This window comes from Emydura macquarii, unplaced genomic scaffold (assembly GCF_026122565.2).
Source record: "Emydura macquarii macquarii isolate MOO-44397 ecotype Brisbane River unplaced genomic scaffold, CSIRO-AGI_Emac_v2 contig_2428, whole genome shotgun sequence".
Classification (NCBI taxonomy): domain Eukaryota; kingdom Metazoa; phylum Chordata; order Testudines; family Chelidae; genus Emydura; species Emydura macquarii.
The window spans coordinates 115,423-138,381 of NW_027132565.1; the positions used below are offsets into that span (position 1 = coordinate 115,423).

The 22,959-nt window shown below is 46.1% G+C and overlaps 1 protein-coding gene and 1 pseudogene across 3 annotated transcripts; one reads left to right on the forward strand and one right to left on the reverse strand.

Moving 5' to 3' along the window:
* The window catches only part of LOC137162545 (zinc finger protein 208-like), a 220,664-nt pseudogene that overhangs the window by 87,704 nt on the left and 110,001 nt on the right, over positions 1–22,959 (reverse strand).
* On the forward strand, positions 532–16,368 carry LOC137162529 (butyrophilin subfamily 1 member A1-like). Of its 3 annotated transcripts, none has more exons than XM_067562417.1 (8): positions 532–634; positions 3,099–3,209; positions 5,140–5,487; positions 7,735–8,016; positions 11,072–11,176; positions 12,117–12,137; positions 13,934–13,960; positions 15,185–16,368. In XM_067562417.1, exons 2-8 carry the CDS (start codon positions 3,110–3,112, stop codon positions 15,703–15,705), a joined length of 1,404 nt encoding a protein of 467 aa, XP_067418518.1. In that variant the 5' UTR covers positions 532–634; positions 3,099–3,109; the 3' UTR covers positions 15,706–16,368. The 3 variants fall into 3 exon arrangements, with proteins under 3 accessions (XP_067418518.1, XP_067418517.1, XP_067418516.1); XM_067562416.1 differs by lacking the exon at positions 532–634 and adding an exon at positions 1,719–1,825; XM_067562415.1 differs by lacking the exon at positions 532–634 and having other exon boundaries at positions 2,392–3,209.

A 22,959-nucleotide genomic window follows, 5' to 3' on the forward strand; every position in this document is an offset into this window, starting at 1 on the left:
GTCAGTCCCAGTAGGCCAGAGCTAAGCTTGCACTGGTGTGTACCTTAACTCTGTATTTCCTTGTTTTCAGAAGCCTGAGTTTTTGATGAACTTGTGGTCCTGGGCGGATACTGGCTGTCATCGGGAACCCTTAACTCAACGTTAACATAGTTTTGTTTTGTTTTGGCTTCTTTTCAATTTTCTAAATCCACAAAAAAGGCAAGAAGAGAGAGTCTCTCCAGAATCCTTCCTGAGTGTATTCAGATCATCTCTTGGGGCCCCTGAATGCTTGAGTCTGTTGGTACAGGCACGTCCAGCTCAGCAGGTCCATGGCTGTTTCTTTAAGAGATTACTCTAACCTCCCCCACACGAGGGAGTTTGAAATGACTGCCTCTTTCTCGGTAGTGCATTAGTTTCACTTTCCAATTTGGCAAATGCTGCAAGAGGGAAGCACCTTTATCAGTCTGGAACAGGAGCATATTTCTTTTAAAAAGGGCACGGAAAAGCTATGAGAAAACTCGGCAGCTATTGTATAGTCAGTCCAGAATTAGCTGTGCAGCTTGCTTTACTGAAATAGTCACTTAAAAACTGGAGCAAGACGAATGAGGCTGGTCACATCCTGAATATTTTAAAACTTCCCGGGAGAAAAAATCAGGTAGGTTAACGGCTTCAAAACGACTCATAGGGGTCTGCACCTCTCTATGAAAAAAGATCAGAAACCCTTGCTTTATAACCCCTAATTTACACTGCTTATTGTGTGGACAAATTGTTAACATAAAAATTAAATAATCATGGGATGTTTGTTTTACTCTATGTAAACACGAACATTACATGTATATTCAAAATGATTTACATTAAAATACATTTCAGATTCTTTTCATAGAAATGTAACTTGAGATTCGTGCAGCCTATTGAACTAGTAATTTATTTCATTTGTGTTTTATTCAAGTACACTGAGGGAGATTTGTAACAAAATAACTTCCTATATTTGGAGTATAGGAAGAAATTTACTGCATCAAAATCCAAGTGTCTTTTGCCTGTTGTTATTACAGGTTTCTAAATCTGGTTGGGGCACTGAATTCTTTTGCTTCTGATACTTTCAAAGGGAAAAAATAATGTAATTATTTCCATAATCAAATGAAACAGAAAATTGAAACCTTTTCTTCTTCTGAAAACAGTGGGAATTAAGCGTGTGCCTAAAGCTTATGGAGTATTTAAGAGAGTTGCTGAACAGGGATTTTATGTCATGATTAAAAAAAGAGGCAAAAAGAGGTTGTGTGACTGATCGTCTACTGTGTGAAAAACCATTTAAGGGGAGTTTTCATGAGCAAATCGATAGCAGTAAAGCTAGTGTAGCAAAGCGCTGTGGCTTTCCTCAGAGCCTGGGCCCGAGAAAGGGTCATGACGCCCCGGCTGGGCAGATCACAAACCTGCAGGCCAAATACCGTGGGAGCGGAGGGGCGGGGCCAGGACAGGAAGGGGAAGTACAAAAGGCCTGCCTAGCAGCTCAGTCAGGGGGAAGCTGCTGCTGGAGAAAGATGTGCCTTCCCGGAGGCTGTGCATAGCAAACACTCCACTGACCGGAGCCACCAAGGGAGAAACTCCAAGAGAGAAATCCCCCAAGGCCGGCCCTGACCTAGAGGAGCTGCCTGTCGCTGGGGACCCACTGGTGCTGCCTGAGCCCAGCGTGCCGGAGGACCCACCGGCACCCTGTGACCTGGAGGAGCTGCCATCTGCTGATGGCCCCGGGGAGTTCCCGGACCTGCCGCTGGCTGATGGTGAGGGACTGGTGGGACTCCCGCTAGCCGTCTACCCCAGCGACTCGGAGGAAGACCCCTGGCTCCAGGTACCTGGGTTCAGGGTGGGAGGAAGTAGCCCAGGGGCAGCCAACTACAGTTTAGCTGAGTTGTGGTCACACCAGTGTCGGCGTGTTGCGGCTGGAGCCCCGCTGATCCAGTGGCAGAGCCTCTTTGCCACTGATCGGGCCCTGGGCCAGGATGCAGTGGAGTCGGGTGGGCCTGCGTCCCCCTCCCCACTTCCCTAGCCACCCCGGGAGTGTTTGTCTCCTCTGACCTGTTGCCACAGAGGATGCTGAGCCTTGGAACCACAGATTCCAGCCCCACCCGTCCTGCCTGGGGGCCGGGGGCTACAGACTACGTTGCTAGCCCACCTCGCCTCGGGGCTGGGGCTAAAGATTCGTAACCTGCTAGTTTTTTTCCCTTAGAGCAAGACGCTGTGGCCTTCCTCAGAGCCTGGGCCCGACGAAGGGTCGCGACGCCCCTGCTGGGCCGTGTCACCAGGCTACACTCGTTTTAAAAAACGACTGGTGTGAAATTGTATTTTAAAATGTTTGTTTTGTTTGAAATATGGATTTTTTCCATTTTTTTAATCAAATATTTTTTAAACAAACATTTTGTTTTCAGTTTTTCTTTTTACACCCCCCAGTTTTCTTTTTCCTTTCCTTGTGGACCTGAACCGTCCAGACGGGCCTATGCAGAATATGGGGAGAAAGAGGGTTGTGATAAGTGGAAAATTAAAATTCATGCATTGCAGATCTGTGGGGCATCCTGATCTGGCCTTACGTGCTTCAAAAACTCCTGCGCTGCCTGAATAACATACACTGCTTTATTTACAGCTTTGGCTAGCGCTGAGCCATAGGAAGAAATCCTGGTGTCATCAAAAACAAATATCACAAATTTGGTGTTGAAAAAGGGGGAGCCTTGGCGTATATTTTAATTAACATATTTGTCTCTGGATCTAACCTGCCTTTTTTTTAAAGCTAATCTTTTTGTGAACGTGCACACGTGTGTGAATGGGCATGGATGGACATGTAGGCAACACAGTGGGTTCATAGCGGAAAGTCAGTTTCAACTTTAATATGGGTGGTGTCACTCCAGAATATCAAAATGAATTTACTTAACTGTGTATATCCCCGTTTTATATAACACATCCTATTGGTAACCTTCTACCTCTCAACCACAAGAATCTAGTTTGCTTTGATTGTATTGATCACTAGAGCCTTGATCCAAAGTTAGTGGGAGGCCTTTCCATCTGGATCGGGCCCTAAATGTTTGTTCATTTTTTTGCTTCCCCCCTCAACTCCTGTTGCACAACTCAAGTTACAACAAAGATGAAGATTTCCTCATTCTGCTGCAGCTCCAGAACCAGCTCTACTCGGATGGCTTTGACCATTTTCCTCATTATTTCTCACATCCATAAGCTGGAATCAGGTAGGAATGCCGTCTGGTGCTTATTTTGATTTGTGAAATGTGCCTGTTCCATTCCTGAGTTGCAGATACGCACACGAACACAAATACCAAACTGGATCAATAATAATAAATAATATTCTCCTTATTTCCCAGCCCTTCATGACAAATAACTCTCCATCTCCCACACCGCCTTTAACCCATTTATAGCCCCTTTCATCTGCTGCCATCTCAAAGTGTATGGAGATTTGACTGGCCTATCACCATGACCAGAGGGTCAAGAGAGCTGTCCCTTTTTTGGCCAAGGATGGCTGTGAGTGCTATAGTGGACTGCTTTTCATTGAAGATACCCTGCCTTCATTCTCCTCTAATTAAGAGCAGTGTGGCTTGTAAACTCAAGTACCCCCATTAATCCCAGCCACCCTGGTATTGCAGGATAATAGAGGTGGTCTGCAAGGGGACGTGGTCCCAAATCACATCGTTCTTCAAAAAAACAAAGCCAACTCCTTGAATTATGTTCACAAATATATTGGACACGGAAGCAGAACACAGAGCTCAGGGATGAGGTGTTCCCTCTGAGGAGCACAGCTAAGCAAACAGGATGCCCCAGTTTGCCCCAGCTGGAGTTTCCACATGGTCTGCAGATGTACCCCAGGTACAGTGTAATCATGAGGAGACAGAAGCAACTGAGGGTCCAAAAACGTCCAATGTAAAGTGAATGAACTACTCTGGGGCCTAAAACTTAGTGAAGACAGCTGTTACCATCCCAGAAATGTCCTCCAGTCACTTTGCCCAACTTACCTGGGCTGGTTCTATCTGATGCACAGAGCATGCTGCTTTTGGGGCTAGGAGGAATGAGAGAAAAGAGGACATATATGGAGATCAGTAATGAAATAACTAAAGAAGTGACATCTCTACCTTCTTTCTGTCTCCTTTAGGTCCTAGGATCTACCCATCATGTTATCCTCTTCATATCTCCTGATATCACCTGTGGCAGGGGTCCTATGGATAAAATAGTATAGGATCCTCTAATTAAAGACTGTGTCATCATTAGACTGGGTGAATTGTTGGCAAAACATTTTTTTTTTTTTTTTTTTGCCAAATATGCAGTTTCAGGTTGGCTGAAACTGTTTGCAAACTCAGGTCAATTTTGGTGAACAGATTTGGACCAAAAAAATGGAGATTTTTTTTTTCTTTTTGAAAGTCAAAAACATTTTGGTGAGACATTTTCAAAACACGACGTTTTGATTTTTCATTCTGAAATTATTTCATTTTGAAAATTATGAAAACTTAATGCATTTTTAAAAGTTTTTAAAAGCTGAAAACACAATTAAGTACTTTGTTTCAGTTTGAACAAAAATGATTGATTTGAGCAGAATTATTATTTTACTCTTTTGCTGAAAAAATGAGAATTTCTTTTCATTTTGAGTCACCCAAAATGATATTTTAAAAATTGTTTAGTTCAGCCACTGAACCGAAAAACAAACAAAACATGCATAAAGGAAGAGACAGTAGGTTGTCAGGGCAACTTAATTTTGGTATTTCCTGTCTTTTGACTGCTATATTATGCAACCTCAATAGCACAGAGACAAGGTGGGAGTGGTAATATTTTTACTGGACCAACTTCTGTTCGTGAGAGAGACCAGCTTTCAAGCTTACACAAAGCTCTTCTTTAGGTCTGTTAGCTCAAAAGCTTGTCTCTCTCATCAACTGAAGTTGGCTCAATAAAAGATATTACCTCTCCCGTCTTATCAGTCTAATATCCTGGGACCATTAGGCCACAATCACACTTCATAAACCTTAATAATGCTATTTTAATGTAGTTTGTGTGTGTGTAATATGGAATATAAAATATGTATAATCTAAACTACTGAATATCTTATTTTGGAAATGTACATCAAATCATTATATTCTTTCTAAGTTTATTTCCTTTGTGTTCTGATACATTTCACAGCCAAGTTCTCAGTGGTTGCATCTGATCACCCTGTCACTGCTATTGTGGGTGAGGCATTTCTATTACCCTGTCACCTGTCCCCCAGAATAAATGCTCAAAACATGGAGGTGAAATGGTTCCGGCCCCATCCCTCATCTGTTGTGCATCTGTACCGTGATGGAAAGGATCAGAATGAGTCTCAGTCTGTCGACTATCGGGGAAGGACAGAGCTTTTGAAAGATGGCCTCTCCAATGGGAGTGTCGACTTGAAAATACACAACATAAGACTCTCTGATAAAGGATTATATAGCTGCTTCATTCGATCAAGTCTCTTTTATGGAGAAGCCCTACTGGAATTGAAGGTTGCAGGTCAGTCATTGTGTTTGGTGTGGTCGCTCCACACATTTCAGTAGCTTATGTGGTATTTCCTTTTGACATGGTAGTTTGTTTTGGATTTGTTTATTTGTTTATTATTTGTATATCAGTAGTAAAGCTGGTCAATATTTTTCCACTGACTCCCGCCCCCTGGAAAATGGCTATTTTAATCACAATGGTAATTGCAAAGACATTTTTTGAGGGATTTCATGGACACAAAATATTGGTTGGCTGGGTAAAAAGTTTCAGTAAAACTTTCAAACACAAACAAAAAAAAAATCCATGAAACATTTGTTGTAGGGGGAAAAAAATCATTTTTCAAACAGTTCTATTCAGTACCAAAAATTCCCCCTAACTCCCTGACTTTTCTCCTAACAGCAGCAGACCTGGTGTTTTATGAGCTGTGCTAACAGCTGAGAGTTTTCAGCCTCTGTCTTTCTGCATCAGAAAAGAAGGGTTACAGCCCTATATGAAACTAACACTATGGGCCACCACTGCTCTTTGTGAAACTAAGAAAAAAAAAAAAAAAGAATCTACCTGGGACATATTGTCATATTGGAAAAGCAGGATCCAGGTACAGACACAACTCTTACTTGTTACTACGAATCTTTCTCCCGGATCAACCAAAACCATTTCAGCCTTTCCTTCACTCAGCCAGTCAGTCCATTCATAAAGTTCCAACCACTGGGAGAAAGAGAGACATCCACATTGTCCTCCGATAGGGATAAAAGTTATAGAGATGAATGTCAAAAGCAAGCGAGTGACGCTGCAATCAGTGATGTCTTGCAATCGCCCTCAAGGCCTTAACATATACAGTAAAACAGGAGGAGTGAATGCTACAGCCATGAGAAACTACTGTCCAATAAATACATATAAAAGTACAGGTTGAATTAGCATCAGTATGATAACTGCCCTCTTGGCCTCTGCCAGGGATGTTCGGAGCCGAAAACGTGAGTCTGTACAGCCTGAGCTAAGGGATGATCTTCGGTAGCTAGGAGTTGTAATAGACTCCCCTCTTCTCTGGATCACGCACAGAGGGAGATGCATAACATACACTGACCAGTGGGTGACACCAACATGAAGATCTAGCACAGATGTACATTCTTCTCTGTACACACACCCACGCAACAGCCCCTGATGAGGAAAATGATGGCTTGCAATGTTCTCTGAATGCACATTCTGGTCCAGTCAGGCGTCTGAAAGAAAATTCCTGAACGGGGCTTCTCCCTTTAAAAACACTCTCCCTACAAAAGATACATCAAATGACTGAAAGTTCAAGAACTCTTTGTTCTTAGCTATAAGCCACAAAGAAAAGGATGGTCTCTAAAGTGCACACGTCTCAAGCTATGTGGGATCAAGGATCAGTCTAAAGATCAGGCAACAAATGGACATCTCACTAGAAGATGGATAGGGGAAAACAAAATATATTTTTTTCATAGAATCATAGAAGGTTAGGATTAGAAGGGACCTCAGGAGGTCATCTAGTCCAACCCCCTGCTCAAAGCCGGACCAACCTCAGCTAAATCATCCCAGCCAAGGCTTTGTCGCTTTCTCTTACTCTTTTCCAAAACTCCCTGTTCAAGAACCTTACAGTCTCACTCATGTAATAATGAAACACATAATGTTGCAGGTAGTCAAGGTTATTGTTGCCCTTTGCTAAGTGGAATCAGATTTTCAAGACAACTGCTCCATACCAGTTGCCGGTATGGAGCAGAATTTGGTGACAGTCGAGTGTATTCTTAGTGTAATTCATCCGTTTGCAAAATATTCCCAAACCCTATTTTCAGATGCAGGGATGGCCACAGAGAGCCTGCAGGCAATTCACTGCCACAGGCGCTTCCTCTCTCCAGGAACACACACAAGCGACCGAGCAAGCAATGAGTGCTTAGCTCACAGAAGTCCTCAGTCCCTGTGGTTTTATCCCTAATCTGATGACATGACAAAGGGGGCTGAGTTTACTCACTCTGTATCTTTTAGGATGGTCTGGGGTGCAGTAATTTAACCTCCTGAACTACATTCTAGGAGCAGTCACTACACAAATGGACCTAACAGTAACCCGTTACACTATCATGAAGGTAGTATGTCCCCCTCCCGATCAGTTTTCCTTTTTAATGTGTTCACATAATTTACTCTGACCATGATCACTGGGAATCTATTGATGGCTTAAAATTCCATCTTTTATATGGAGTATGTCTATAAATTAGCATATAGGAATAAGGGATGTACCCTGTTCTCCTGCAGGTTTCGGCTCTGATCCACACATCGCTGTGGAGAGTTATCAGGATGGAGGGATCCGAGTGGTTTGTCTGTCAACTGGTTGGTACCCAAAGCCCGAAGTGCTGTGGAGAGATCTCAGTGGGCGACATTTACCTTCAGTCTCTCAAACAACATTCCAAAGAGACAATGGCCTGTTTGAAATACAGACCGCTTTCATTGTCACGGAACATTCAAACCAGAACGTGTCCTGTTGTATCCGGAACACCTTCCTCAACCAAGAGAAAGAATCAACAGTTTCTGTGTCAGGTCAGTTGCAATCAATGCCACACTTTAAATTAATTATCAACACCCAGACGCAACTGGTTAACTAAAAGAGGTAGATTAGCTGCATGGCTGAGAAACTAGCCTCTGATTTAAAAGATCTGGATTCAGATCCCATTTCTGTTAGAAATGTCTTGGTTAAATCCTTTAATTCTTCTGTGCTTTAATCCCCATCTATAAAGTGGGGATAATCAACCTTCCTTTCTACCACCCTGTCTGCTCTGCACATTTGGACTGTAAATTTTTTGCGACGGTGGCTTTCTCTTATTATATGTATTTAGAATGCCTAACACAATGGAGTCTCTAGGCACCTATATAATATAAATAATAAGTGAATATTGAGTCTCTATGCTAATTAAACTACACTGCTAAACACAACAAACAACACTGACCACTTATATTTTCCCTAAAATGTATCCTAAAAGTATGTAAATGGAAGTGAAGGAAATGAAGGGTTGGAAGTTACAGAGTGGCACAAGGAAAAATGAAAAACTGCCCTACAACTTTCCACTCTAACTTTTTCGAAGGTGGAGAAGTTTTGAAAAGGTAGTGTGGAAAAAGGAAAAGTGGAGTGACGGGGGGGGGGGGGGAGGAAATTCCCTGGACATTTGGTCATACCCAGTGGCGAAAAGGAAAAGGCAAAAGCAGTGAAGAAGGAAAACTTGAAATTTTCTGAAAAAATATTTTGTGAAAAATTTGGGAGCTATGAAGAGCATTGCATTTTCATCCCTGGGGCATGGAAATAATGTTTACCATTCGAAACTGCCTAGAAAATGGCTTGCCATTTTTCAGCAGTACCATCATTAGCTCTGTTACAGACCTCACTGGGGCAAAATTACAGATCTGTTATAAATGGACCCCGCCTTTTGGATCCCATGACTTTCCAAGCCATCTGGAACTGGGTAGAGTCCAGGCACTGGTTCTAGCCTCCAGGACTCAAGTCACACCCCTAAGGATAGCCTTTTTCCCTGATACCCTTCCTTGGGACACCACACGACAACAGTCTGAGGTTCCCAAACCAGCTGAGGCCTCCACAGCCATGTTCTCCTAGAGTTCCACCTAGCTGCAGACACCCGGGTTTGTAGTTTAACCCGTTGGGAATCATGTGGCAAGGAACACAGGCTTTGCACAGGAGTTTATTAAACACAGAAACTTTTACTTTCAAAGCAGAAGAGTTACAGTTCTTCAGGAAAAACGCTCTACGCTCTTGCCCAAGTCTATGCTCACCCTATCTGTGAGTTCCAGGTCAATCAGTGTGTGAGGTGGGTAGGTCCCACTGCTTCCTGCAGCCTTGCTGTTGTCTGGCAATATTCAGCTGAGGAGAGAGGCTGAGGCTGGAGCAGATCGTGTTCTAAAATAATGTTTCTGCCCCGCTCTGTCATGTGCCTAGCTGAGCAGCTGCAGAACTTCCTTTCCAACCCCTGGAAACGCATTTCCCTTCAGCCAGGCTCTTCTTTGTAGCAGATCCATAGTTCCAGGGATGGTCCCCCTTCATTGAAGGACAATCAGAGCTCATGATGCTCTCTCATTGTTATCCCTCAGTTAGTGTCCGGAATAACTGTCCTGGCAGGACCAGTCTGGTTTCTTCTAACACACCCTGGGTGTCTCCATCCATATGGAGGTTACAATATGCAAGTGGAGGTTACATGGAAGTTGCAGTCAGAATGTCACTCATCAAACAAAAAAGAGTTTACAACTTGCCCCCGTCAGCTCTCCAGTCTGTCTAGTGTGACCAGAAGTCCTGATTTTATGGGGACAGTCCCGATAGCCAGGACTTTTTCTCCTATAGCCACCTATTACCTCCCACCCCTTGTCCTGATTTTTCACACTTGCTATTTAGTCTGTCACAAGCTCTACTGTCTAAATGTTCTCAAGTTTTTTGTAAGCATCAAACTAGAATGCTACCTCTGATCATTGAGGTGCTGATGTTAAATCCTAACGAGGATATTTTAAGAGGCAGATTCACTGGAATGGAGGTCCTCTTTAGAAGAGTTAAGGAGAAAATAAAACTTGTTAAGGAAATCTCCTCAGAAATCTGTTACCTTTAAATGCAGGGATTCTCAAAAGGGTGTGCTGAAGGAAGTAAAAGGCCATTTCCTATTCTTTTCAATGGGAGCTAGATGTCTAAGGCTTGTTCTACACTTACCTCGGCGGCGGTCGACAGGAGTTATGCAAACTACGCAGAGAACTTGCATTAACTCCCGTCCACTGCTGTGCTTCTCTTCTGCGCGCCGTCTTCACTGCACTGTGCCGATGGGAACCAAGTTCCTGTCGACTCAGCGCTACGCCACTTGAGGAGGTGGTTTTAGTACGTCGACTTCTGGATCGACTGAGCAGGTCTTCACCGACCAGTCGATCCAGATAAGTCGATTCAGATAAGTCGATCAGCCGTCAGTATGTAGACATAGCCTGAATCAGTTATACCCCTTTGAAAATCACATCATAAGAACACACACATTATTTTTTTAAAGTTAGAAACTCAGGAAATTCACCTTATATAAATTCTCTATAAAGGGAATATTTAGATAAAGTGTGACCAAGATTTCTCTGTGGGAATTAATTTTGCTATGGGGTGATTTGAAAAGTTAAAAAACCTATTCATTATTTATCCCACGTCACATGACGTTGGCCAAAAACTGACTAAAATTATTAAACGGGATAACAGTGATTAATGAATGAGGTACTTCATCTCCAAATGTGCAGATGACTTGTGAGTCACTCAAGTAATGAGAGTAATACTAGCCTTGCAAATATTTTTTTCTTAATGACTGGGTCCATTTTTTTTAATGTTCCTGAACATTGACTAATATCACCAATAAACAGCAGTGGATTGAGCCATGCTCATTTACTCAGATATTTACCTCCCTTATATCTCTGTTGGTTGGAACCATTCCGTTTCTGATCTCTGCAATCAGACAGGGACATATATGTAAGCTCCTCTCACACAAACTCTGTTATGGACGTACTAACTTGGAATTAAATCATGTGACTTTTGCCCTTGCTTCCCAAGTAAGAAAATTCCTGGCATTCTATGTTTCAGATTCTTTTTTCCCCAAAGTCTCCCATTGGATGGTGGCTCTCTGGATGATCGTGGTGGTTTTGTTTGTTTCCATTGGCCTTTGTATTTATCTCTTCAAAGTAAAAGGTAAGGCATTGTACAATGAAATAGTGCAAATGGGAAAGAAGATAACAGAATACCACCCAGTGTTCATAGAAGACTCGGGTTCAATTCCTTGCTCCACCACAGCCTCCCTGTGTGGCCTCGGGAAAGTAATTTAGGCTCCAGGTCACAGCTCTCCCATCTGTAAAATGGACATATTAGTACCTCACATGGTGTGTGATCAGGTATCCAGATACCTGACACGTCCCAGCAATCAAAACAGTCTCATCAGGGATGAAAATACTTTAATGAGCATCCTGGTTCCCATATGGGCATCCAAAGGCTCATGATGTGGAGATGGGGTAGCCTTTTCTCCTTGGGATCCCCTATGTGGGTCTCAAGCAGGAATCTAAGAAGAGAAGAAAGGTCCAGGGGACAATTAAGTTGCAGAGAGAGAGGTCAAGAGATGTATGAACACTCCTTCCTTCTCCATTGACCAACTGCCTACAAACCATCAGAGAAGAGTTTTCCTGCTGGAAACCAGAGGAGATTAATTTGATGGACAAAGCAGAGAAAGGCTAACGCTGCCTCTCTGCCTTCTCCTTCCATGCCCTCGAGCTGCTCCTGTGCACGTCCCTCCCAAAGCGAAGTCGTTTCCCACCTGCTGCTGGCAGCCCATGGTGAATCATTGGTCTCTGGAGAGGGGGCAGAGTCTGGGAATGTGTTTCTTCTTGGTAGACATGTGATGTTAGGGGCAGAGAAGGAATGTGGGATTACCTTCCGGCTGAGTGTGCTTTGTCCTCCAGTCCTAAACTGTGTTCATGTAGTGTTTTAAGGGAATTCCTTGTTCCTGTGCGTGGCTTTAACAGTGTAGGGAGCCAGGGATACATTTTGCCGATGAAGAACACACTCCTTTAACTGCAGAGAACAAAAAGTAAACCACACAATGACCAATAAAGTATATCTGGTTTTGTTTGCTTTTCAGGTAAACTTGTAGCGGAACTTAGTAAGTATCATTCTTCCTCTCCACTAAATATCTTTTGCACAAATTTGTATCCTCATGAGGGTCTTTGTTTGATGGCTTTGTGTGTGTGTGTGTGTGTGTGTGTGTGTGTGTGGGGTGTGTGTGTGTGTGGCAGGGGAAGTTATTTAGTTTAGGATTTTGGCAGTTTTGTTTAATGTGGGATAATATGAAGCATGAAAAAAATCACATCAAAAGTAATTTGAAAAACTCTTGTCTTCTTTGGATAAAAGTGACTTGTTAGCCTCACCCTAAGCACTGACAAAGTCATGTAGTAAAGGCATCAGGTAAAACATGTAAGGGAAAGGGAACAGCTAAACCTCTTCAACTTTGTAGTAAGGACATGAAGACACATAGAAACAACTATGGCTCAAGGGTGGGATTTTCATATGTGCTTAAGTATTTAAATCCAGACTGGGTGTCTTTCTAAAAGATCTGTTCTAGCTCATATGGACATTATGGGCTTGACGCAGGAATAACAGGGTGAAATTATCTGGCCTGTATTATGCAAGAGGTCAGACTAGCTGATCACGTGGATTTCTTCTGACTCTGAAATCTATGAATAAGGAATGCAAGTTCCCATGACTTTCAATGGAGTTTCTGCTCCTAAAATTATCAAATGCTACTCCCACTGCCTTCAACTAGACCATGATCAAGCCTATTTCCTCATGCAGTTTTAGTGCATCAGATAGCAAACTGTGATAATTTATTAATATTTATTTATATAGTTAATGAGAATCCCAACAAAGCAACGAGTCTGTTTAAATGTATAGCCTCTGTGAGAGAATTGCTGATTATATATTGGGAATGATCAGGAATTTTTCATCAAAATGTTTTTGATGGAAAATTCTGGGTTAAAGTAAATGGACATTTCCCGTAGGGCGGTGTTGATCCTGCCAGAACTTTTAGCTTTTCCCACTAGAAAATCAAAATGAACCATTGTATTTTGGGTTGGGTCTACCTTAATTCGTGCTTGCCTGAACCACTGCAGTATTCAGTGGGATTTGTAGTTCATAGAATCATAGAGCTGTAGGACTGGAAGAGACCTCGACAAGTCTTCTAATCCAGGTCCCTGAACTCAAGGCAGGACTAAATATGATCTAGACCATCCCTGACAGGTGTTCGTCTAACCTGCTCTTAAAAATCTCCAATGACAGAGATTCCACAATCTCCCTCGGTAATTTATTCCAGTGCTTAACTACCATGACAGTTAGGAAGTTTTTCCTAATGTCCAACCTAAACCGCCCTGGCTGCAATTTAAGCCCATTGATTCTTGTCCTGTCCTCAGAAGTTAACTAGAACATTTTTTTCTCCCTCTTCCTTATAACAACAGAAGCCGTATGTCCGCATTCTCCCCTATGCACTACATCTTCCACAATGTACTGTGGTCTTTCCTCTGCCTGATTCTGGGGACAAGAGGCAGCAGAACGACAACTCCCATGAGCCAGTGCAGCAGCCTGAGCAGACCTAGATAACCATCAAACCCACCCAAAACAAAACGTTTGTCTCGGGTTCAGATGCTTTGTTTTGGTTCAGGAATGTCTGTTCTGCAAAAAGTTTCAATGTTTCAACTTATGGCCCAACTCAAGACACAATTCAAAATATCGGAACTTCCTTTAGGATGAAATCTCCATTTTAAAATCAGCCCTGTTATTTATACTATGGTAAATGTTCAGGCACACTAATTTCCCCTCCAGTGTATCATTTTCTACAGTATTTAACTCTATTAGTATAGTATCTGGTCAGTCAATTTCTCATCTCTAATTTGTGGTTGGTTTCAGGATGGAGAAGAGTCCTCACACACCCAGGTAATTAAAGTTAATATATTACCATTGTTCAGATCCCAAAATGTTGCCCCTTTTCCTGGTATGTGTTAATGGAGTGGGGCAGGAAATACTGTATTTCACAGGACACCATGAGGACCGACGGGTTTTGTAGCTGGATCCAATCAGACCACAGTATCTCTCTATGTCACAGCAGCTCGTCTTTCTGCCCTCTCTGCTTGCATGTGCAAGCTAGAGCCCTGCTGTGGGACTGGGATCCACTGCCATAAAAGCAGGGGTGGGTAAAATGCTCTTTGTTGCGGGCATAATTGGGTGGGCAAAAAAAAAAAAAAAAAAACAGACTACGGGAAATGTTGGGACACAAAAGCAACATCAGGTGGTATGGGGAGGGGAAAAATATGTTTCCACTCAGAACTGAGCAGTGTTCTCTCCCTGTATCCCTCGAGGGCGCTAGGCCTCAAGAATCAAGTGAATGAGGCTAAAAAAACACTGGGGGCAGAAGGATGGACAGCAAGGCTGAAGAAAGTACTTTGTGTCCCAACATTTCCCACCCACCCCCACAAATGCATCTATGCACCCACACTCTTTCTTCTTTATCATTCCTTTCATGCACTTGTTTTGTTAGGGTTTTTTTTAACCTTCTTCACATCCTCCCTACCAAAGGGGTAAGTTCTGAGCCATCATATCTTTGTGATGGTCCTGGAAGAGTATGGAATGTATTCCTACTACTGACCCGTGAAATCTGGGACACGGCAAATCCTGGTACCGTGAGTTCTGTTGCTGTCTATGACTGGAGGACCTCAGGCAGGTGGCGTTTCTCAAACAAGCACATTTCAGCGGTGCCGCGCTGTAATGTATTCCAACAAAAGGGTCGCTGGAATACTGTGAGATTTAAGATAAATAGGGGTCACTGCAGAGGGTGGTCATCTGTGTCAAAGAGAACTGGGAAGGGGTGGACATGGAGTTCCTACATAACAGGCTCTTCCACCTGTCCGTGGGGAGAAAGGATGGGAAGGATTCTGAACTGTAAGCCTGGCTCAACTGATCTTTTCACTCTGCCACTGACCCATCTCTCTCAGGGGAGTGAATTTCCTCTGCATATTGCTGGAGACCTCAGACCTGGATCCATCCTGGAGGAAGGAGATTCCCTGATTCACTCCCCAGCTGGGGCAGATTCTCTCACTGACACCCTCAAACCCTCCCCCAGGGCTGCGCTCTGCCCCTAACGCTCTGATTCTCTCTCCCCAGCGAACGTGACCCTGGATCCAGACACGGCTCATCCCCGACTCGTCGTGTCTAAGGATGGGAAAAGTGTGAGACAGGGAGACACTCAGCAGAATCTATCCAACAACCCTGAGAGATTTGATTACGAGTGCTGCGTGCTGGGCTGTGAAAGATTCACCTCGGGCAGCTGTTACTGGGAGGTGGAAGCAGGGGACGGGAAGCACTGGGCGGTGGGGGTAGCCAGAGAGTCTGTGAGTAGGAAAGGAGAGTTCATGTCAAACCTAAACCCCGAGGGGGGGATCTGGGCTGTGAGGCTGTATGGAGATCAGTTCCAGGCTCTCACGTCCCCGAAGACCCCCCTACCCCTGAAGCATAGCCCCCGCAGGATCCGGGTGTGTCTCAACTGTGAACAGGGACAGGTGGCATTTTTTGATGCTGATAACCAGACCCTGATCTTCATGTTCCCTCTGGCCTCTTTTACTGGAGAGAGACTTTGCCCCTGGCTCTGGGTAAGGGGGGGATCCCAGCTCAGCCTTTGTCACTGAGGCATGGAAGGAAGTATCCAACTGAAGACCCTGAAATCAGAATCCCTAGCGTCGATGACCTGCGGGGTCTCTGGGAGGAGTCTCTGGACTGTAAAAACCATAGAGAGCAGGAAGTCATCAAGATGAACCTGCCAAGCTCATTGCCCCAATGATTGGTCAGTGTGTTTGTCTCTGTCCTCTATGACCCAGGAGGCCTCTTAGCCACCTGTAGGTTCAGAGACCGATAGATAGGAACCCAGGGAAGGGGGAAATAAAAGTGAAGGTTAGTGAAAAGTAGGGTGACTAGATGTCTCAATTTTATAGGGACAGTCCCGATATTTGGGGCTTTTTCTTATACAGGCGCCTACTATTCCCCACCCCTGTCCTGATTTTTCACACTGGCTATCTGGTCACCCTAGTGAAAAGGTAAGAGAAAAAAGGAGGTTGACTGTGAAACTGGGAAATTCTATTGAAAGTGACCGTGTTTCATCACATAGTTCATCCGCTTATTTCTTTAGTTCATGAAAAAAGGAGCCCATTTCTGTGCCTTAAAAATGCTTGGCACAAATTTTGTCAACTTTTGTCTTTTCTCGTGGTTAAATATTCACTTCCGAGTTACATGATGTCCTCATATTTATGGAAAACAATTATCAATAAATAAAGTGTCATTGTCTACTTGGCATTTCTCCCATTTTGATGAGTTTTTTTTCTTGTGAACTTGTTTGGAGAGAACAGGTAGCGTCCCAGGGGTTTAATCCCTCACTGATCAAAACACCTCTAAGAAAAGCCTGCATGTTAATACGATGAGTCTGTTGGCATTTCTTGGTGATCTGTTGCTTCTGGGGACTTGTGATTTCACCAGAGAAAACACTTTGCTAAGGTTGTGGTCGCATAACGTTGCTCAGTTGTTAATGTGCTCTTGTGACCCTGAGCACCTCTGTATTCATAAGGGCTGAAGTTCCTGAGTGTTTCCTACCTTGCATTTCTGGGCCTCCTCCCCCATGAGAAGCACTGTGTGAGATCTGCGCTTTGGGGATCTCTCACAAACCACACACAAACGGCTTCCCCGTCCTCTTCACAGAACAGATCCAGGGTCTTTTTGAGTCCCCCACACACACAGCCACTTGTTTCATTTTTTCCACTAGATTTCCCAACGGCCTGCTGGGCCAGCGGTTTCCTTTCAGAATTTGGGATCTGCAGATGGGACACTTCAAGGATCCACGTTCTTCCCAGGCCTCACCGAACTGGGTGATGTAGCCTCGGCAGAAGTTGTGCCCACAGTCTACACTCACCGGGTCTGTCAGATGCTCCAGGCAGATGGAACACGTGGCTTCCTCTCGCATGTCCCAGTCTGCAGGTGCTGAGGCTATGGCTCTTGGAGTCTCCAGGCTTTTTCTGACCTGCCTTTTTATTCTGCCTGTGGAGGGGAGAACAAGCTCAGTGAGAACCATATCAGGGAAGGGAGGGGGACTGGCTGGGAGAAGGTGAGGAAAGCAAGATAGGAATGGAGAAGAGAAGGCAGCAATGCCTAGATGGGGGACGCTTCTTTCACACTCACTCTGCAGGGGTGGGCATCTCTCTAGAGTGGGGGCTACCGTTACAAGCCCTGTTTCCCTCCTGCAAACCCAATCTGTGTCCACACTGGCCCTCTCCATTTCTCAAAGCCAAACTGATCTGAGCCCCTCGCCTTTTAGTGTACAGAAGCAACCCCCTGGAACATAACTGACTCCGTGTACTCTCTAGGGCAGCGCTTGTTAGAGTTTGGCTGCTGACAGCTGAATTCGCCCCACACCTGAGCTGACCTTCACGCTGTCCCTGTGTTGGAGCTGCTGGGGTGGTTAGCCTGAACTCTGCATTTCATCCCCCTTATTAAAAGGCTGGACTATACAGTGGTTTGCACTTCGGCTTTGGCCCAATTCATATTTAATTACCAAACTAAATGGGAGCCGGGCTCAGTTCCAATTTGTGGCTCTGGACCGTAGGAACGATGGCTGTTAAACAGTGTGCAAGGCTCTACTGTCACTATAGCAGAGCTCCCACTCTGCTATGTTACCTACATTAGACCAATTTGAATGTATATGCTGCTATAAAACAGTAAATGTAGTGGTCATTTCATATTAAAAAAAGAATACTCTCTACAACTGTTTAATTCGCACACTTTAACTGTCCTTCCTAGAGTAATATTTTAAAAATGATGTACACGGATGAGTAAAGTTTCAAGGGGGTCTTCGACAAATCTGAGAAACACACCTGCGTAATGTGGAAGAAACGAAGCTTCACTCAGCGTTTTTAGCTGAGGCTCGTCGGAGATACGAGACGCTTTTATTTGTATTAAGTACAAAGAAATGCAGGGGCAGAGCCACTGTGAGAGATTTCTCTGGTCAGTAAAGGGTCTCCGCCTCCAGGCAGATTTTAACATACATTTATAGCGGTGTTAGAATACAGCTACAATCACTTTTCTTATCAGCCAAGGTTACAAACACAAACGAACTGCAGCATTGTTTTTCTAAATGAAGGGAGCACGCCATCTGGTCTGTTTTGCAGGAGCCCATGCATTAAATTATGTCTTTAAATTCTACCTTAACTATAGCGGAGTGGCAGCCTTGCGTCCTGCTTAACAGCCCTTGTTTCTGAGGCCAGGATTACCCAAATTAGAAAGCTCCTGTGGGGTGGACTCCTGGTGATGCTGGTCCCATTGAGCAATGCTGCCTGGGAGCCAGCTGGAAGCTGGTGCAGAGACACAGGGCCACATGAAAATGGGCCAAAGCTCTGCAGATCACGGGAGATTCACCAGGTTTAGGGATGGGCTCTGTGGCCTTTTTTGAGTGGGGATAAAACCGCTCCTCACTGGGCGGTTTGGGGGACTCTCCATGAAGGGGTCATCACAGGGAATTTCTCCCCCGGCTTTTTGTGCAGAGGGTGGTGAAATGCAGAGGTCACACTAAACACTCCAGCACCCCACCACAGAAGAGGCACAAGGGACGGGAAGCTCCGCTCGGACCTGGGGTGAATTCAGCCCTCAGTGTCCAGGCAGCTGGGATAGGCTCTAGCAAGATCTGCAGTGGGGTATGTGTTGGGTCGGTTTCATTAAAGGGGCTGCTCTGTGCACTGAAAGGGGAGAGGCTCAGATCCGTTCAGGGTTAGCCAACGGAGAGGGCCAGTGTGGACACACATGGGTGCGGAAGGAAGGAAGAGGGCCTTGGGATGGAGAGAGACTTACAGCCCCCATTATGAAGAGACACCCAGCTCTCCAGAGTGAGTGTGAAACGGGCATTCCTCATTCTTTTCTCCATCCCAACCAGCTTCCCCTCCCTTTCTCCCTGCCCTGGGTCCTGCTGCCCCCCCCCACGTGGTTCTCACTGAGCTTTTTCTACCCTCCACCCGCAGCATAAAGGAAGAGGCCAGACAAACCACTGGAGATCCCAGCAGCCATGGCCTCAGCAACTCCTGGGCAGGGAATTCGAGAGGAAACCATATGTCCCATCTGCCTGGAGTGTCTGACAGACCCCGTGACCAAGGACTGTGGGCACAACTTCTGCCAGGGCTGCATCACTCACTGCTGTGACGAATGGGAAGACGATGGAGCCTTGGAGTGTCCTGTCTGCAGAGCCTGGAGCCAGAAAGGGAGCCTCCGGCTCAACTGGCCGCTGGGAAATATAGTAGAAAAAATCAGATCCTAGTGAGGAGAATCTGTGTGAGAGACACCAGGAGAAACTCAACCTGTTCTGTGAAGAGGACGGGGAAGCCGTGTGTGCGGTTTGTTGGGGATCCCCAGAGCACAGATCTCACGGTGCTTCGTCTAGAGGAGGCTGCCCAGAAATACAAGGTAGGAAATGCTCTGACGTTGGTTAATTCAATCCTTTTCTTTTCAGACGAAGTTGAACTTTCCCCTGGGGCAGCTGAAGCTTCTCTGAACCTCCTTCCGAGCCACAGGTCCTCCCAGCTTCCCAGACATCCTCTCCCAGAAGCCAGTTCCATCAATAGTCCTGCCCTACAGAGATATTCCCCCTGGGCTGGCACTGGGATCGTGGGTCCTGACGTTGCGTCTAGCTGATCAGCCCTTAATTGTGCTGAGTTGTCCACAAAAGGCTCCCTGAAAAAGAATTAACAATGAGGGGTGCATGGTTCCGTCAGACCCAGCCAAAATCAACTCCCCACACTCCCCTCCCTGCCAGACCCCCAGCCTGGAGGGATCAAGTGTAATCAGGGCTGGAAGGATTGAGGCACAGACAGGCGAGAGTCCAGGGCTCTGTGTGTGTGTGTCTGTGTGTCTGTCGTGCGATTCCTTGATCGCTAGGACCCAGGAGCTGCTGGGATGCGGCTCTGGGAGCGATCGCGGGGGTCACTCGGTCCCGGCAGCAGCAGGAAGTGACTGAATCACAGACTGGCGGCAGCAGAGGGAGACTCCGGGTCCGGCTCCCGGCGAGATCCGAGCCCGGCGGCGGCTGCTGGGTCCCCGGAGCCGGGCTGCAGCCGGGCGGTGACTGGGGCGGTGACATCCCCGCTGCGCCCCACCCAGGAGCCTCTCCCGGGGCAGAGACCCCAGCCTGGCCAGGCCCTTCCCGGCCCCGATCCCGGCCCCGCTCGCAGGGAAGGTGAGAGAGACCTTCCCCCCCCCCACCCCGCCTGTCCCAGGGAGCGGCGCCTCCCGCTCCCAGCCCGGCTGCAGGGGCGGGTTTGGCCCCGGGCTGCTCCCGGCGGCGCTGGCTGCGATTCCCCCCCTGCCCCCGCCCGGGGAAGCTGCCGCCGGTTCCTTTGTTTGCGGGGCGGGGGGAGCAGCTGCGCCGGGCTGCGGCTGGGACCGCGGCCCCGGGGGGGAGGAAGCCGGGGGGGCTCATCACGTTCCCATCCGCCGCCCCCCAAACCCTGCAGCTGCTTTGTGCCCGTGCGGTGTGAACCGGGGCTGCTCGGGGAGATCCGCTGCCCCGCCCCGCCCCGCCCGCACCGGCCCCCCGGGCCGAGAAGCAGCGCCCGGCTCTTCCTGGGGGGCAAAGGGGCAAATCGGGGGGGGACAGAGTCTGGGCAGGGGCCAAAGTGAAGGGTGAGGAGGGTCCGGCCGCTGGAGGCGGGGGAAGGAGAGGGGCCAAGGGGCGAGATCAGGCCTGGGGCCAGGAGCGGGGTAAGACCCGGCTGCAGCACTGCCGGACATGGGAGAGGGGGAAACCCGGGAACAGGGAGGGGCAGAGGGGATCAAAGTCCGCCCAGACGGGCTGAGCCAGCTGCAGTGGTTGCAATAATAGGCTGTGGGGCAGAGGGGCTGCCCCCCCCCTCCCCTTCCCAGGATCTTAGCTCCCATTTCCCAGCGCTGTGTGTTTAAAGGCCCGGTGCATCCCAGTGCCCCCTAGACAGGGCCGCTCCTCCCTCCTGTCTAGGATGTCTTCGAGGCAGATTGACTCCCCCTGGACAAGAAGCCGAGGGATGGGAAGTGACAGCCAGAGAGGATTGCCCCGTGCAGATGGTGGATGATCCCCGCAGACCTAAAGCCGGTAGGGTTGGCAGCTTTGCAATCAGAGGCGCTCAGTGATGCAGAAACAACACCTCAAAGAGACTTCCAAGATGGCCTCCGACTCCTTCAAAGACCATTTTTAATCAATATCAAGACAAAGGGCTCTGGCAGTTTGAGCAGCTCAGGGCTGCTTTAATATTCCAAAGGAAGAAATAAAAACTAACCCCCCATGCTCAGATCCCAGCCTGCCGCATTTCAGCCCCAGCCCAGCAGGTTGCTGGTTCCCCGCAGGCACCAGCCACAGAGCAAGATTTTAAGGCAGGTAGAAAAACGCAGCTAATCCCTGAGGGACGTGGGGATCCTGTCGCAAAAACCAGCACAGAAAACCCAGGGAGCTGAGGTGAATGGGAGCCAGCGACCAGGAGGAATTTAGAGCAGCGTCAGCATCCCCAGTCCCAGTTTAGCTTTGATTTCCCTGGGGACATCCCTGATGAGTGGGGCAGAGACAGTCTCCATTGTCCCCAGCCAATGGTGTGGTAAATGGGGATGGGGAATGCTTCTGGACTGGATGATTGATGTCAGTCTGGTTTCAGGGCTGGCCAGGCCTGTTGGCTTCCCCGCCTTCCTTCTCAGCTCTGCTCAGCCTCACCTTCTCAGCAATTGAGGACTAAATCCTCCGACTACGTCCTTCATAGCGCTTTAGAATTTAAGGATGGCTTCTCCTGACCGTCACAGGGGATCTCCTGTCTCTCAGATTTAACATCATCACCGAAAAAGAAAGAAAAAATAGCAGCAAGCAATCTGAGCGTGGCAAAAAAAAAAAAAAAGGTCCATCGCTGCTTTTATCAATAGTCTCTCTGCAGACTCAGGTAGTTCTTGCTGCTTCAGTTATGGTGGGGTCTCAGTTTAAAGTTTTCCTCTGCAAGTAAGAGGGCTAGAAACGTACTCCAGGGTGGTTGTATTGAATTGTCTTAAGATGTCTAAAACATTAGTTGTGTTCGCTTTAAGTTTTTTTTAGGGGAAAATCCACATAAAGAATTGATAGAACAGTATGTTATATACTGAACCGTTACACTGTATTGTGTAAGCACATGTTTTCACATTTTTAACCGTGTGTCTTATGTCAGTGTTTAAGAACTTTAAACACTCAGGTTGTTAACATGATAGGCAGCAAGAGTTCCAACAGCTGTGACAATTTAATTCATAATTAAAACTAGTGCAATGGCTCTTTTAATATATCTCACTTCTCGAATTTTGAAAGAGTGAGTTTATGGAAATACGTATTGTTTCAGTTCCATTGCATAACAGTGCTGCTATGGTTAAAGGCTCTGTAACAGTTCATTTTATATAGCCCAGCCACTAGGATCTTATCTTTCAGGCAGAGAGATTTGCTCCAGGCTGCATTTTTTGGATTAAAGAATCTTAACCCAAATGATATTTTGGTACACTTTTTTTTTTAAAGGCTTCATCTGGTTTTAGAGGTTTGTAAATGCAAAAAGAAAAGATAAATGCATTCATTTATGTGCTCCTACGTGAAAAGCAAGTTTATTTTTTTTAAAAAAACATGGAATCCGATTCTCATTTATACAAAGTCCTTTTTATGCAACTCAGTCGGCATAAAGGGGCCTTGACTTGGGAGGAAATGATGTTTATGCCTACTGTAAGGGCCCATGTTACACAGTCAGAGCCACGTAAAAGAGCCCTTAATCATAAGACTGGAAGGTACCTCAAGAGGTCATGTAGTCCAGTCCCCTGCTCTCATGGCAGGACTAAGTATTATCTAGATTCTAGACCATCCCTGACAGGTGTTTACCTAACCTGCTCTTAAA

What these genes read in the sequence shown, in the direction of transcription:
- LOC137162529 (XM_067562415.1), top strand. Translation starts at nt 3,047, where the DNA reads ATGTTTGTTCATTTTTTTGCTTCCCCCCTCAACTCCTGTTGCACAACT. An exon ending in TAAACTTGTAGCGGAACTTA is followed by an intron (nt 12,138 to 13,933) that starts GTAAGTATCATT and finishes GGTTGGTTTCAG; the next exon opens with GATGGAGAAGAGTCCTCACA. An exon ending in AAGAGTCCTCACACACCCAG is followed by an intron (nt 13,961 to 15,184) that starts GTAATTAAAGTT and finishes CTCTCTCCCCAG; the next exon opens with CGAACGTGACCCTGGATCCA.